General features: G+C 36.4%; 6 protein-coding genes across 6 annotated transcripts; 4 read left to right on the forward strand and 2 right to left on the reverse strand.

Moving 5' to 3' along the window:
• Positions 1–369: 369 nt before the first annotated feature.
• Positions 370–1,884, forward strand: CBG14250 (the record flags this gene model as incomplete). Its single annotated transcript, XM_002644359.1, has 3 exons — positions 370–498; positions 548–659; positions 1,718–1,884. The coding sequence occupies 3 exons, from the start codon at positions 370–372 to the stop codon at positions 1,882–1,884; spliced, it is 408 nt and encodes a 135-aa protein (XP_002644405.1).
• Positions 1,885–3,774: 1,890 nt separating this feature from the next.
• On the forward strand, positions 3,775–4,278 carry CBG14251 (the record flags this gene model as incomplete). The annotated part of the gene is made up of 3 exons (XM_002644360.1): positions 3,775–3,826; positions 3,872–3,993; positions 4,048–4,278. 3 exons carry the CDS (start codon positions 3,775–3,777, stop codon positions 4,276–4,278), a joined length of 405 nt encoding a protein of 134 aa, XP_002644406.1.
• A 733-nt stretch (positions 4,279–5,011) lies between these two features.
• Positions 5,012–5,530, reverse strand: CBG27646 (the record flags this gene model as incomplete). Its single annotated transcript, XM_045239503.1, has 3 exons — positions 5,012–5,179; positions 5,232–5,381; positions 5,429–5,530. The coding sequence occupies 3 exons, from the start codon at positions 5,528–5,530 to the stop codon at positions 5,012–5,014; spliced, it is 420 nt and encodes a 139-aa protein (XP_045099486.1).
• A 2,116-nt stretch (positions 5,531–7,646) lies between these two features.
• Positions 7,647–9,228, forward strand: CBG27647 (the record flags this gene model as incomplete). The annotated part of the gene is made up of 3 exons (XM_045239504.1): positions 7,647–7,777; positions 7,849–7,972; positions 9,037–9,228. 3 exons carry the CDS (start codon positions 7,647–7,649, stop codon positions 9,226–9,228), a joined length of 447 nt encoding a protein of 148 aa, XP_045099487.1.
• Positions 9,229–13,844: 4,616 nt separating this feature from the next.
• Positions 13,845–14,851, forward strand: CBG27648 (the record flags this gene model as incomplete). Its single annotated transcript, XM_045239505.1, has 4 exons — positions 13,845–13,940; positions 13,993–14,130; positions 14,244–14,474; positions 14,615–14,851. The coding sequence occupies 4 exons, from the start codon at positions 13,845–13,847 to the stop codon at positions 14,849–14,851; spliced, it is 702 nt and encodes a 233-aa protein (XP_045099488.1).
• An 856-nt stretch (positions 14,852–15,707) lies between these two features.
• Positions 15,708–15,806, reverse strand: CBG27649 (the record flags this gene model as incomplete). Its single annotated transcript, XM_045239506.1, has 1 exon — positions 15,708–15,806. The coding sequence occupies one exon, from the start codon at positions 15,804–15,806 to the stop codon at positions 15,708–15,710; it is 99 nt and encodes a 32-aa protein (XP_045099489.1).
• Between the last annotated feature and the right edge of the window lie 17 nt (positions 15,807–15,823).

A 15,823-nucleotide genomic window follows, 5' to 3' on the forward strand; every position in this document is an offset into this window, starting at 1 on the left:
TCAAAATTTTCCACAAGAATCTATTCTATTGTGGAGGGAATTCCTGTTTTTCAACCTCACCGCAATCGGAGGCAACATACGTATACGATTTACATTTTTTCGCGGCTAGTGGTCTTGTTGTTGTTTACCAGACGTTCTAAGTATTTATACTTGTGAGTATTGAGTTAGTAGGCGACCAGTCGGGTAATGACATCACTTCTATTGCTATACAGTGCACAATGTGCTCCGATTAGTCGCAAAAGAACTAATAAAAAAACTAGTTGACTATTTATAAACCCTTTTTTCAATGACAAATATGTTGCCAATTTCTGCTCCCACTTTTTTTTGATTCCAATAGCTTGACCAAAGAGTTTTCTAGAATTATTGCTAATGGAAGATGCGTTGAAAGAAGCTGTCAATGATCATTTTGCCGCAATTACCACTGAATTCGAGGAAAACAGAAGTGTACTCTCAGTTTTACACCAGGCAGTTATGGAAGGATCCGGGTTGATGTATCCAGTAAGTTTCAAATGAGAACAGAAAAAAAAGCAAAAAAAAAACTTTTCAGTCCAACTATGAATTTAACGAAGAAAATGAGAATGCTGGAGAGGAGGCAAAACATAATGCGGAAATACAGAAACAGAAGAAGGAGAAAGAGATTGAAATTGCGGAGGAAGTTGGTGAGTAATGGGTTTTTCAATAAACGGAGTTGTTGAGGAACCGTCAATTTGAAAAATCAGCTACAATTTTGAAAACGTCGCAAAACTCAAATTTCTTTGCCGCTCAAAGTGAGAATTCACTAGATGGAAGGTAAACCACGACTAAATTTTCTCCACGAAATTCTGAAATAATGTAAAACTGTTCTAAGCGTACGAATCTGCCAGAAATATAAGATACTACTTTTGCTTAAGAATACCGTTTCTGCTTTAAAAAAAGGCTGCATAAAACTCAACATTGAGCTTAATTATCTTGGTTCTTGTGAGTTATGTTAGTAATTTGTCAACTGATAAGTTATTAAACAGAATTTCAGCAATATTTTATCAGTTGACAAATGTTTGATATTGTAATTACAAAACGATTATTGGCGGTTCATTATCCTTACGGATAGCCAACATCCTGTAATCAACTAACTGTAATTCCTAATTCTGTGTAGGAGAACTTATGAATGTGTTTCATGATATGTACTTAACACTTTTAAGCCATTACTTTATTACATCAAATAACTCAAGAATATAGAAAACCAAATGTTAAACAAAAGTCAAAATGATAAAGAAAAGAGCGCCCCGAAACTAACTGGCAGCACTTTTTTATAGAGACGCTTATCAGTTAGATCGGAAAAGTTGAGGCGAAGACTTGCGCCTTGACAATATCATGCTCAGGAATCTAGACAAATGATCTCAAAGTATATCGAAACCTGCTCATCTTATCAGTGAAACTATGAATAAAAATTTGCGATTAAAAACTAGAGTTTAAAGAAAGAATGAAGCGAAAAAGTAATGCTCTCTTGAACGCGCTTCAAAAATTTTTCGAAAAATGATTCTGAGAATTCAGAAACATTTTCTGATTCCGAAAATTCTGTAAATAGAAATTCTCCAAAAATGCGAATATCCACATTTTTTGCTATCTATTGTGTAATTCAAAAATTCAGAATATCCGCAGTTCAGAAAAATACCATTCCTTCATCAAAAAATTTTTTTCAAAATACCAGAAAAATGCTTGAAAAGTGTCGAAATTACAGTTGAACGTGTTATTGCTTTATTGCCTATTGAAGCAGAGCTTTCGACACACTCAGGTTCTGAACTTTCAGTAGAAAAAGCAACTGTCAAGTCAATCGTGCTGCTCATGGACTCCGACGGGTGGTTTTTTGAAGAAGACGACGATGATGAAGAGAGCAACGATGACTAACCAATATTATCCTAATTTTCCGACATTGGTCTTTCAAAACTCCCACACCACATTTCCCTTTTTGCTTTATCTCCCACCATTTCTCATCTCATTTCTCAATCGCACTGTGCTTTTCCTTTTTTCTCATAAAACACTTGATTTTCTGTAATAAATCAGCTGTCGATGTATGTACATACACAAGAAAAAAACATGGTGCAGCAGTTGGAGAGAGATGACTGTCATTAATCTTATTTAATACGCTATTTGAACAATTCATCATCACAGTGATACCAGTTCTTGCCCGTTGGCCCCTCGATAACAAGATAACATAAATATCATTAGAAACAAATGAACCGATAAATAGAGTTTTCTGTAATAGGATGGATAGTTTTTCTTAAAACCAATATCTTCATTTTTTGCGCTGCTATCAACAAGATTACAACAAAATACAAGATTTTACAGTAGGGATAAACGATATTACACTCATATCGGCTAATTCGAGATTTTCAAGCATGACTGATAAGGCTTGATCAGAAAAGTGTAATGTGTTGAGAAGATGTGATACTCGAACTTCCAAAGTTCAATAGATGATAGTGAAAGTAAAGGAAGGAGTGTGATGAAACTGTTTCCGCAAGAAGAGTTTGAAACATGCGGATTTTTCAACGAGCTAGGTTAAAAGTGTAAAGCTATGCTTGTTATTAAAACAATCGGATTGGAATTTTCTGTTTGGGAATGTCAAAACGCCCAAAAAGTGCAATCCCTGCACTTGGAAAGCAATGTTCACCTTGAAAAATCTGAAATAATGAACTCTCTGATTTCCAACTTCAAGCTAATTTATCTCGGTTCCTGTAAAATATTTCAAAATTTAGTCAACTGATAAAATATTGGTAATATTATATTTAAAATATTGGTAATATTATATTTTTTTTTCAGTCTCGTTTCGAAGGTTTTGAAAAAAAAAGAAATACAATTTAATTAGTTGGTACACGAAATTGTCTCACATTGATCTGTGCCTTCGAATTTATTTGGCATTTGGATTTTCAAATATAACTTTTCAAATGAAAACCAGTAAAGTGTCTTATATACCGTATCTCCCCCTATAAAATTCAAACTTTCACCTTTGAACTTAATTATCTCGATTTCCGTGGAACATATCAGAAATTTATCTACTATTGAATTAATTTCCATAATATGACCAGTATTTCATCAGTTGACAAAATTTGGATATCTCTGATAGGAGATAATTGAGCTCAAATTTGACTGTTTGAGTGCAAGCAATCAAATTTGAGCTCATTTTGTAAACAATTTGTAAACTGCTGAAATTTTGGCGATGTTATGACAATTAATTTTTCAGTTGACATACTTTTGATATTTTCTACAGAAACCGAGATAATTGAGCTCAAAGTCGAGGGTTTGAATTGACTTATATTGAACAAATGACGGTATGTATGAACCCAAACGACTGAATCGTTGTTTCTCTACTTTTGAATTCTGGGTCTTCAACACAATGTACTCTGTTCACTGTTCTTTTGAAAATGCAGTTCCCGACGTTCAATCAAATTTTGCACTTGTAAATGACATCATGTTCTAATTTGATAACATTAAAAAATGGCATTTTCATTTTCCCACCGATTCAAAAAAGATCGGAAAGTCTTCAAAAGAGATTTCGTTTTTTATCGTTTTCCCAGATGATGAGGAAAACATTATCAATCAACAAAAACGAGGCAGGGTGACAGAGATATCTGCCTGCTGCTACTGCATTCGGTTTCTGAAAGATGAGAGACAAACGTTCAGAGACCGTCAGGTCATGACGTACGCCCTTCCTCCACTCATATTTGCCTTTAATTAGTCCAGTTTACAAAACCAGTCTATAAATACCAAGCGAATTAGGCCGAGATTCTCATTCATACAATGCTTTCCGTAATCAGCTACCTACCACTGATAACTACTGTTCTCTTTCAAGGTGAGTTGCTTACTTCCGATTTCTGTTTTACTGTTTTCATTTCAGAATGTCTATCACTGTCTCTTTCGAATGTTTATACCAGTTATATAAATCGAGAAACAATAGATCAATCCGACACTTTTGGGTACCATATTCCCAAACCAATTGGCTACAAAGGAGATGAGCCTGTAAGGTTTTTTCACTACATCAGAATCTACAAAGAATTCATTAAATGATTTCAGATTTGGCCTAGAAGCTATGGCTACTCCGCTGAGATGTTCTTCGATGAAAATGGAGCCGCTTTCCCTGTTCGGCCAAGGAAGAAACTTGGGAGCATTATCCGACCATTGCACCAGGGCGTACAGAGATATGATGATGATGAAAGCGCGGAAGTAGAAACACCAAAATATGACGAGAGAAAAGCACTCCGTGAATTCTACAAAAGGTTCAGAACTCGCGCCAAGACCAGTTAAATAACATGACCGAAGCTAGGTAATCTGTTATAATTGATAATGCTTTAATTTTTTTTGACACAGAACTCGTTTGTTCTTTCATGAATAAATATTTAATTTTAGTTCACATTTTTTGCAAAAATTAATTTTTTTGGTGTTTCTAACCTCTTGACATAACCTCTTGACAACGAAATCAATTCGGCTCAATGGAGATGACAATTTGATCCAGTTTAACGAAAAAATTCGAACCAGAAGAAGAAATGCATCTCTGGAAAATGACCTTTTCCTTTGTGAAAGTTGAAATGAAACGAACAACTTTTTTATATTGTTCCCTTCTCCACACTCATTTTCCTAATCTACCGTATCTTCGCGAACACTTCTTTTTTAAAAGAAACACATCCTCACTATATTAGATGTGTTGGGTTACGTCATAGAAAAAGGGTGAGAGGGGGAAGGAGGATATGACGGTTGCGTATATTGCCAGTTGCTCTGTACGTGTTACGGTGATGACTTGATACACCTATTAGTAGGAAGGGTTATAAACAATATAACGATTATCGGAGTATGTCGACGAAAAGACGGGTGTAACCATCTTTAACACAGTTTTTCTTCTGTAAAAACATGCATAATTCAACGGTTCGGTATTTTCCTGAAAATTGAGTAGAAGCGATTTTGGTTTTTTCAAAAAATGTACGTGAGAGAAAACAAATTTATTTCTCACTTCTCACAAAATAGGATGCCCATGCAGTTAAATTCAGAAATATGAGATAATAGTGATTGCCAACAGTACCGACATGGAAAAAAGACAAAAACAGAAAATGACAATAACGTCAGAGGAATTTCCAGTTGAATCAACTGACGGATCATTGAGACTGAGCGAGACGTTGAGGGAAACCGTGTTGCTTGGCTGGGCCATGAAGGCCTAGAAAAAAAATAGATGAATGGTTCAACTTTTCTCCATTTATAATGTTTACCTCTGGCCGGATGAAATATTCTGGTGAAATTGGGAGGCGATCGCAGAGTGGCTGAAATCTTGCATATGCCATAGTCGCGCGGCGAGGTTTGGGGGCACCGGGAATCATGGGGGTGTCGGCAAGCAGTGGATGTGCGGCCTCTTTTGTCTTCTGAAAATTATTTTTAAAAAAACATTGAATTCTTAAGTTTCACTCACAATAGAAAAAACTCGTTTCACGGTGCTGAAAAAACGAGACACACGACGACGACAACGATCCTTGCGAGAAGAACGCTTTGGAGCGGTGGAATTGGAAAGCATATCTGAAATGTCATATATGAAAGAGATACTAAAAGAACTATAAAGAACACGCGCAAGAAACCGTCCGAACTCGGAAGGGATTGAGAGCAAATGAATACTTCACCATTCACAAAGGCGAGGTAGAATGAGGAAAGTGTTATGACGAGGGAGGGGCAAGGAGCATCATGGTGATGGATGTATCGAGAAGGAGTGACCCACGTGTTGGCTCGTATATGTGTCCACTTTTGGTCTAGTTAATAGAGATCAAAGAAAGGGTATGGAAAAAAAGATAATCAATGGTTGAATCCAGGGATGTTCCGAACGGAATTCGTAATTCGGAATTCCAAAAATTCAAACCATTTTCGGAATGCAATTCCGACCGGAATATTTCTGAAAAGAAATAGGAATAAAATTCCGGTCGGAATATCTCGGAAAACTTTTTTCGGAATCCAATTCCGATCGAAATTTTTCCGAAGCATTTTTTCGGTATTAGAAATTGTTGGATTACGGTATGTCAAGAAAAACACGCTTGCGGGTCTTGAACAAAAATTATTTTGATAATGTTTGCGCTGTCGAAATCTATCTGTCAATTATCATAACTTTTTTTGGCATTTTTGTGATGGGAAAATGGAATTTCTGCTTTAAAATTCGAATTTGAAAAATCCGAAACTTCCGAAAATTCGAAAAATTTAAAATCGGAATACTTAGAGTTTCCGAATTTTCACATAACCAGTAAATTCCAAATTTCTGAATTTCCAATCTATTAAAAATCGGAGAATTCCAATTTTCCGAAATTTTGGAAATCGGAATTTTCGACATTCCGAAAAATTCCGAAAAAGCTATTCCGAACATTTCTGGGCTGTCTCAATCAATGGTCAAATAACATTGAAAGCGATGAAAGGAGATCGAACGTCGTATGGACATTCACAACATCGTTTTTTTTTTCGTAAAAGGTTTTCCAGTTATTGATGACAGGTTCTCCGACAAATATTTATCTAAAAGATTTTTAGCGGCATATTGAAATGAATCCTGGTTTTAGCTGATTTGCTTTTGCTAACTCCTAATTACGTTTTTGCCGCCTACCCTCCCTTCTTTTCTCCATAACACCTTTTCGAACATCCTAATAATACTATAGTATACCAAGGAGGAGGGGAGAGCATATTCCTGTTGCGCAATCGCTTCTGGTGGCTCGAAGGTCACGAAACAAAACCAGATGGATATTGTATATATAAAAGTTAGAGTGACCGAGAGACAGAGAAATACGTGTGTGTAAGAGTCTCCCTACAAGACTAGCTTGCATATATGACCACCGAATGATCAGGGAGTCTGATCACGGTGTTCACAAAAAATAACTTGGAATTGTTGTTCTTGGGCTTCATTTGCTCACACAACTCAACTGATGAGAACGAGAGCTTAGAACAAAACTATGATTGTGACTAACATTTTACAAGATAATATGCGTGAATTCGATAACTCTGAAAAAAGTTTGAAGCAAAATTCCGATTTTTGGGCTCAAAAACAGATTTTTCAAATTTGTCACATACGAGTTTTGTGAAAAGACCGAACAAGTAAATGTTAAAACAAAACTTGAATTGTGACTAGTGTCTTACAAAATGATATGCATGAATTCGTTTACTTAGAAACAAGTTGGAAGCGAAAATTTGAGATTTTGAGCTAAAAACCAATTTTCCGATTTTTCACAATCGAGATTGTAAAAAGACAGATGAAGCAAATTTTAGAACAAAACTATAATTGTGACTAGTGTTTTACAGAAAGATATGCGTAAATTCGTTCATTTAGAAAAAAGTTGGAAGCGAAAATTTGGGATTTGGGGCTAAAAAACCAACTTTTCCATTTTTCGCATTCGATTTTGTAAAAAGACAGATGAAGCAAAATTAAGAACAAGTTAATCTATGAAAATGATAGTAATGAAATGTTGAAAAATCATTTTCAGGTGGATGTTGTTTCTAAAAATCACTTGTTTTGAAAAAATCGAAAGAATTTTTTTCAAATTTCGACATTCTCTTCTTTTTGTGGACAAGCGACATGTCAAACCCAATTGTCCAATTTTTGAATTTTAAAAATAGTAATGTGTTGATAGAACAACATTCAGACTATGTTACTTCCTAAACTCAAAATGAGGTTTTCATTCACGAAATTTCAGTTATTGTTTCTGACGCCACGACTCCAAAACGTTCTTCTCGCAAAGATCGTTGCCGTAGTCGTGTGTCGCGCTTCTTCAACACCACCAAAAAAGTTTTCTCTATTGTAAGTGAAACTAAAAATGTTGATGTATCAGAAACATTTGATTATCAGAAGCCAAAAAAGATTGCTTCCAGTGCTGGTCAACACCCGATGATTCCTGGCGCACCAAAACCGCGTCGCGCGACAATGGCATATTCGAGATTGCTCCCTCTCTGTGATCGGATTCCATTTTCTTCAAGAGTTTCCATTCGCACAGAGGTAAACTACTTTTGAAAGAAGTTAATATATTCATTGATTTTATTTTCTGGTTTTCCTTTTCCATCGAAGCAACACAATTTCTTTATTTGTGTCTTTCGGTCTCGATGGTCCTCTTGTCGATTCAATTCAAAACGCCTCAGACTTCAAAATCATTTACTGTTTGCCTCTTCTCTCCATTTAGGTTGTCATGTCATTCAACGTTATTTTGATGAAATTTGTGACATTTCGATATAATTGTAATAACGATCTGTTTGAAGAATTTCCGTCTTTGGAACATCATAGTCGTCTTAGAAGCGAAATCCAATTTTACTAAACCTGAGCATGTTTAGACTTATTTTAAAGCTCTTATTTCAAAACATTTTAATTTAACAAGAATATTTTCAAATTTTGGTAACGAAAAAAGTTATGGTCAAAACTTCAAATTTTCTCTATTCCTTCAATCTCTCATTCGATGAGATATTTGACTTCGATGACGAATTTCGAGATTGTTCCCATGACTGCTGAGTCAGCAGTGCTGACTTTCAACGACCAATTTTTTTCTTGTACAGCTAGAGAAAAGAGACGCAGAGAAATACATCCGAAGTAAGCCAGCCACACATATTGTGTCCTCGCCATTTCATTTGGCCCCTAAGACGACTTCCTGAATAGACGTCTCAGTTTTGAAAAGAATTTTCCAGAGAACCTTAAAAATGAATGGGTTCCTGGATCACTTCTTCAATTTTTCTGCATATCAAACTTTATTCTAGTAATCTCCAAGGACCCTATGAATGAAAGGGTTCTGGAAATTTCTATTTCTATTGTATTTTTCTGAAGATTTATTGATTTTCTAAAGGTGAGTGAACAAATCTGACAACCCATTGTTCTCATATTAGCGGGTTCAGATATGTTAGTCAACTCTGAACTTTGAAAATCAATCATTTAATCGAAAAAAAAACAAAACGACAAAATCACTTTTTTTGAGATTTCATGTCTTACTTCTATTTATTTAGAAACATGACTCATAGTTGGGATACGGCAAGGAGCTGGAAATACAGGAAACTTAAAATTGACACAATTTTTTTCAGTTCGTCATAATGAACATTCCAAGAACCTTCCGTTCAAACCCGATACCAGCCATATTTGGAAAGTATTGCTACCACATCACGGACGTTTTCATTGAGATACTTCGACACCTCATTTTCATCAGAGGTCTCTTCCAGCTTATGATGAAACGACTAGGAAAGCTCTTCGTGACTATGAAGGAAATCATGAACTAGTTCACGGATCAATTTGTAATTTTGACAATTTTCGATCAATTTTTTCTTCAAAACAACCCATTTTCAGCCAGCCATATGATCACAGAGCGGAACGCCCCGTAAATCAGAGCGACTATCGAGCACGATTCCTGGAAATGTGAAGAGGATCCAAGAAGAATCTGAAGGAGGAGCTCAAGAGATTGGGAATCGTGTCAACGTTGTGATTGAGAAGTGCATCTTGGCTCACAACAAGTCTGATGTGAGTTTTTTAGACAGATAGGATAAAACCTGACGAAGAAGCTTTCGCCTAAGTTGAATCAATCTGTTTTGCTTTCTGGCATAATATCGGAACGTGATTAAATGGCAAAATGTTTATCATATAATTAGAAATATTTCTCAGTTTAACACTCTTTGATATTTTTCTCAGAAACTGAGATATATTGACTCTAGCCAAGAAGAGCGGCCTTGGACCGTAGTCGGAGTAGGGACTGGGATGTCTTTTTGGAACTGACTGTTATCATGAAGCTTTGGACCACTCTTCTGGGATAGAGCTGATAAATTTTGACGATGTTAAAAAGAACTTCTAACTTCGATTGCTTGAAACAATTTTTCAGATGCGCTCCTTCTTCCACAAGTTCAATTCGTGCCAGAAGATGTATTTCGCGTGTGCAATTTGTGCTCAAAAAAGTAATTTAATTATAGATACTGTGATAATGATTTTGTATAATTTCTCTTTTTTTGCATTCCATTGTACAAATTTGAAGTAGAAAATAAAATTCTGACAAACTTGAAACGTCTAGAACACCTTGAATTTCAAAAATATCTAGTTCTTGATTTTCTAGTCTCTAAATATATAGTTCTAGATTCTCTAGTCTCTAAAAAGCCGTGAAGCTTGAAACTATCAATATTGGTTTTGTTCGGCTTGCAGTTGGGATATAAGAACGAAGGCGGACGCTACCGTTATCTGTACAAACGCTTTCCAAGAAAACGTCTCACACACTTTCAAAAACTTCCATAAATCCATCCTATATTCGATTAGTAAAAATTTCTCTAGCGGCTGCAGGTTCGCTATCCTGCACTGGACGGAGTTTGGCTCTAGCATCCACAGAGATGACGTCCTACTTGATCGTACACACAGAAATAACACTACAATTTCATTTTCTTTTCCCTTTCTTTTTTTCTCTCGCTGGCCCGTGTGTGCCGTGCAAGGCAAAAACGCATACACAACGCTCACAATAGAGCGCGAATGTTATTTTGGTTCGGAATATTTCGTTATTGTAGTCCGAAATAGAATTCTCGAAAAAATCTAATGGAACGTGTAAAGTTTTTCAGGTAAAAAGTTTATACAGATACATATCTCAATGATTTCAACTTTACTATCACTCGCAACTGCTAAAGTAGTCGAATATAATCAGATTTCGTTCAGCCAGAGCAATCGAAGAAATACAATTATCAAAGACGCCAGATAACTTCAGAATATGTTCTGACCAACTTTTTTTAAACTCTATGTTCGACTTGGATGTAATCATCAAAATAGTCGACTTCGTGATCTGAGATATTCATTTAAGAAAATGCAGCCATGGAGACAAATAGACATAAAAACAGTACGAAAATGGGGAAAAGACGCTAGACAACTTTGCAACAAATACTTTACTTATGAGAGTGAAGTTGAAGCTGTAAAACATGATTTCCTATTCAGGGATGACCATGAAAATGCAAAAAAAAAACATTTCAAAACAGATTTCATTAAGTAGAATACTGATCAAACAGAATACTGGTTCAATTTCTGTTCTCGAGTGCTCCATTCATCAAACAGTAAACTTGTAAGAAGGAGTTGTTGAGACTGTTTGAAGACAAGTAACATGAGATTCCATCATTTTCAGAAATAAATTATCAATCTGACCCAACACAGGAATGTTATAACTTGGACTTCAAAAGAAAACAGATCAATTGGGCCAGGCATTACCAGAACATTACCAGAATGACTAAAAGTGGGCCCGACATTACCAGAATGACTAAAAGTGAGCCCGACGCTTGTTTTGGGTTGTCTCACAGTTTGTAATTTCAGTGTTTGGAGCTTAAAGAAATACCTTTTCGAGTGGGAAATAATCAGATATTGTAGAATAACATCTGAAAAATGATAAAAACATAGAAACTACTAAATATTGATCATTTGAAATAGTGGAACTATGGTAAAACAAGCCCAAAATCCGGAAATCTCTAGTTGACACTTTGAACGTCCATACCATACGCAGGAGTTTGTTTCAATGAGGTATTAGTAAGACACAATCTCTGTGGTCACGTTCAAAACGTTATATTTTACTTTCATGATCATTTTCTATTTTTTCCAGATTTTTGAAAAATGCGTCCAACAATCCGAAATTTTCCAAAAAAGTGAATTTTTTGATACATTTTTCACGTTTTTTTCAAATTGAAAATACTTTTGCATCATGTTTCCTAAATTATTTGCTACATTTTACAAAAAAGGTTGACTCCTCAGCTCTATTTTGAAGAAAGTTACATTCGAAAAAGCAAAACTTGATATACTTTTCGGCTGTACAGTAGAACTACGACATTCTCAAACTGCACAAAAAAAATCATGGGGCTATCTTTTTGTTCAATATTTGAAAATGGTTTTTTGAATTGGGCGATTTTCACTGAATGCCGTGCCTATAAGACTTCTCATTTTCACTGATATGAAAGGAAAGGGTTGGAATCATTCTCCAATTGGCACCGAACACCTCCATACGCAGCCGGCATTCAAAATCTTCCTCTGAGCAAGTCTGCAGAAGATCTGCTATTGGGAAGCCATCCGCTTCGTTCGTCGGGATTATCTAAAGATAACCTCCTCTCTTCATACCCTGTCGAATCAATACATGTTTTAAGCTCTAATTCCATATTTGACTTTGCTCCCGCAAAGTCTCACCGTTCACGTGTGCAACACTAGCACTTCATGGCAAAGCCTGATTAGTCAAGTTTTCAGATCTAATGAGGTTTTCAATTTTCGAAAATGGGAATTATAGAGAGATGTAGTTCAAAACGTTCAGTGCTTCAAAATAATTTTAATTATGATTTGTTTCGAGAATTTCCGTTTTCGGAAACAAATAACCAATTTTAAATCTTCCCCAAGCCCAATTTTCATCAATCCAAGCATGTGTAGACTTGTTTTGAAGCTCTCTTTTTGAAACATCACAAACTAAAGAAATTATTCAACAATATTGGAAACAAACAAAGCTATGGTCAAAACTTCAAACTTTCTCTATTCCCCCAATCTCTCGTTCAATAACACATTCGAATATGAGTTCGATCCCATGTCTACTGACCTTTTTGCTTGTACAGTGAGAGAAAAGAGACGCAGAGAAATAGAGATGAGCAAGACAGCCGCATATTGTGTTCTCGAAACTTCATTTTCTCCCTATGAGGACTTACAAAAGGAGCGTCTAAATTTTGAAAAGATTTTCTGAGAACCTTAGAAATGAATGAGGGTTCCTGGATGATCTTTTTGGTTTTTCTGAACTCCTACTTTTCTTCTAGTAATGAAGTATAAATGCAATTTTTAAAGTGTCTTTCTGAGTTCTAATTTGTAACCTTAGTTTTTTTTCCCTGTTTCAGCATCAAATCACCAAACAACAACGACACAAAGGATGAGTCTCATGAGAACAAGGTAACATTAGTTTTACAAGGGAACCTCAACATCTCACAAACCCAGATTTTTATGAAAACTCCAGGATATGTGGGAGATTGCCTATCTAGACATATCTGAAAATTTTAGAATCCCCCCGCCAGTTTCAGCCGAGTTATATCAGTTTCAGTACCAAAAATCGCCGTTTCAGTGCAAAAGCAGCGTTTTCAAAGACAATTTTCTTAAGTCCTAGGACGTTTAAAAGCATAAATTTTTTGTGTTATACTCAAAGTTTTTGAAATTTGATATTTCATTTTTTTTCTCTAAACAATTTTTTTATTTTTGAATTTTTTGACAATTTTCCAGATTTATTCGAAAATTGAAAAAAAGTGTTTTGATAGAAAAATGAAATATCTCATTTCATCAAAATTTGAGTATAACACAAAAAATTAATGCTTAGAAACGTCCTAGGACTTGAGAAAATTGTCTTTGAAAACGCTGCTTTTGCACTGAAAAGACAATTTTTGGTACTGAAACAGATATAACTCGGCTGAAACTGGCGGGCGGACTCTAAAATTTTCAAAGATGTCTAGATAGGCGATTTCCAACCTATCCTGAAGTTTTCATCAAAATCTGGGTTTGTGAGGTGTTGAAGTTCCCTTGTTAATCTATTCTCAAAATTTTCAAGAGTTCGCAGGAGAAATTAGATACATCTTCTGAAAATCTCACAACTCTGAACTCAGTCTCTGCAATTTTTAGCATTCGGTTAGTTTCGAGCGACCTATCTTTGGATAAATATGCACAAAGTAGTTGTCAACTACAACATTTTAGCTCTATTCTCGATTGGTGATTTAAAAAATTTGTAGGAAAATGGAGCTATTCCGAGCTACTTTTTTAAGACTTTGAACTATTTTCCACTTTGAACATGTAAAATCAATATACCTTTGACCGGTAGTGTATACCGATTTGATATAGTCATTTCTTTCAATTAAATTTTCAGAAGGTGCAGTAGCAAATGCTGCCGTTGAGCGAGCTGGTCACGTTGCTGTTGAGCCACGACATGAGATTCATGCTGCCACTAAAACAGAAGATGCGAACGAGGCAACGCAAGGTAATTTATTTCATAATTCGAAAACAGTCGAAACTCTAATATTCCATTGCAGCTGTTTCCGTCAATGCTCCCGTCTCGTCCATGTTTATCGATATGTCAGCGCTCTTCAACCCAGGCCATTTCAATGGAAACAGCCATGGCCTGGCAGAAGCCCTTCCCCCTCCGCCAGTTAATGCTCAGCTTCCAGGAGGTAAGAATTTTCGCTTTTTTTTTCGAATTTCAATAGACTCAAAACATTATCAAAAATCTTGTTCTCCAGGTCTTCTTGGTGATGTGGATCAACGCAACCGTCGTATGATGTAGATCAGGGAATCTACCCGTCGCCGTGAAGTTCTTTCGAGAGCAATTTTCCAACATGCCAAGGCGGATGAGCAAAGGCCCCTGGCTATGGCTCGAGAGTGGTACGGGGATCGTCAGGATGTACTTCAACTCGTGCACGACTCGACTGCTGCTTTAAAAGAAGCTGTAGCATTGCAGCAGACGACAGAGCACAGCAAAAAAAGGAAAACAATGACGTGGCTCAATACGAACGTCGTGAGAGGTGCAACAGGGAATCTATCCGTTAAGCTCTCGAGAGAGCAATACTCGAGCATGCGAAGGCGGATGAGCAAAAGTCCCTGGCTATGGCTCGAGAGTGGTACGGAGATCATCAGGATGTACTTCAACTCGTGCAGGACTCAACTGCTGCTTTAGAAAAAGCTGAAGTTATTGAAGCAGACGACAGAGCACAGCAAGTGGGAAATGGGAACAACGACGTCGCTCGATGCAACCCTTGTGAGAGATGCATCAGGGAATCTATCCGTGAAGCTCTCGAGATGCTCGAGCATGAGAACGCGGATGAGCGAAAATCTTCGGCGGACGAAGGAACACAGCAAGCTCAACAACAAGAGGCAAATGAAACCAACTACTAATCTCATAAGATCTTGTTTGTTTTTGTTGATTTATATTGTTTTTTACACCCATTGTTGTCCTCGTATATCTTTCAGAAGCTATAAAACATTGATCAAGGTTTTGACTACTATCGCTTGGTACGCTCCCTAAAACAATATAAATACACCGCTTGACGCTGATGGTCAGCAGTTCATAGTCATCTTAGCATTTTCTAGAAATCTAGAAATTAGGTTACATTATCTTCCATATCTAACCAGAAGATAATGTCAATTATTGACCTCATGGTAAGAATAAAATTTGATGCTTTGAAATTCAGAAAGGAGGTGAAATGATTTACAATGAGGAGCTGTCTTTTCTATTTCCAGCCAACTTTCATTTGGAATAATTTGTGATGCGTACCTACAGTGCGTAACATAAGTATAGGGCCACCCCGAAATCTAGCTATAACTTTTTTAAATCGCAATTTTTTGAAAATCTAAAAGCAGAATTGTGATCAGCATCCAGAATTACCCCAGGAACATGATTTTCGTAATTTTACTCATAAAACTGACCGGATGCCGGAACAAAAGCTAAAAAATAGGCTTCTGCAAGCGTAACATTATAGGACCACTTTAGGAATTAGTGGCTGGGCACCCGAAAAACGTGAATCCAGTCAAACAAAAATCATATTTTAAATAGCCTGTCACTATTCGAATCAAAATTTCCCAAAATTACTTTGTCTGGGTCCATCGGGTGAGTGCGAGCCGCCGTTTAAGGTCAGTTCCGGTTCAACCGTCTGGATTGTCAGCTGGAAGATCAGACGTTTATGTTAGAGAATCTCTAGGGCCTCAATATCAGTCCAGTAGACATTTCTTAGGTTCGCAAACTTTTTCGGGCTCATATGAAGCCGTGTTTCCGTAGAGTGCCTAAATTGATTAGAATTCCAACCAACCAAACCGATCCAAGTTCAGAAGAAGTGTGAAAAGGAGACAACATGTACATATTTATACAGG

This window comes from Caenorhabditis briggsae, assembly GCF_000004555.2.
Source record: "Caenorhabditis briggsae complete genome, chrX, whole genome shotgun sequence".
In the NCBI taxonomy this organism is placed as follows: domain Eukaryota; kingdom Metazoa; phylum Nematoda; class Chromadorea; order Rhabditida; family Rhabditidae; genus Caenorhabditis; species Caenorhabditis briggsae.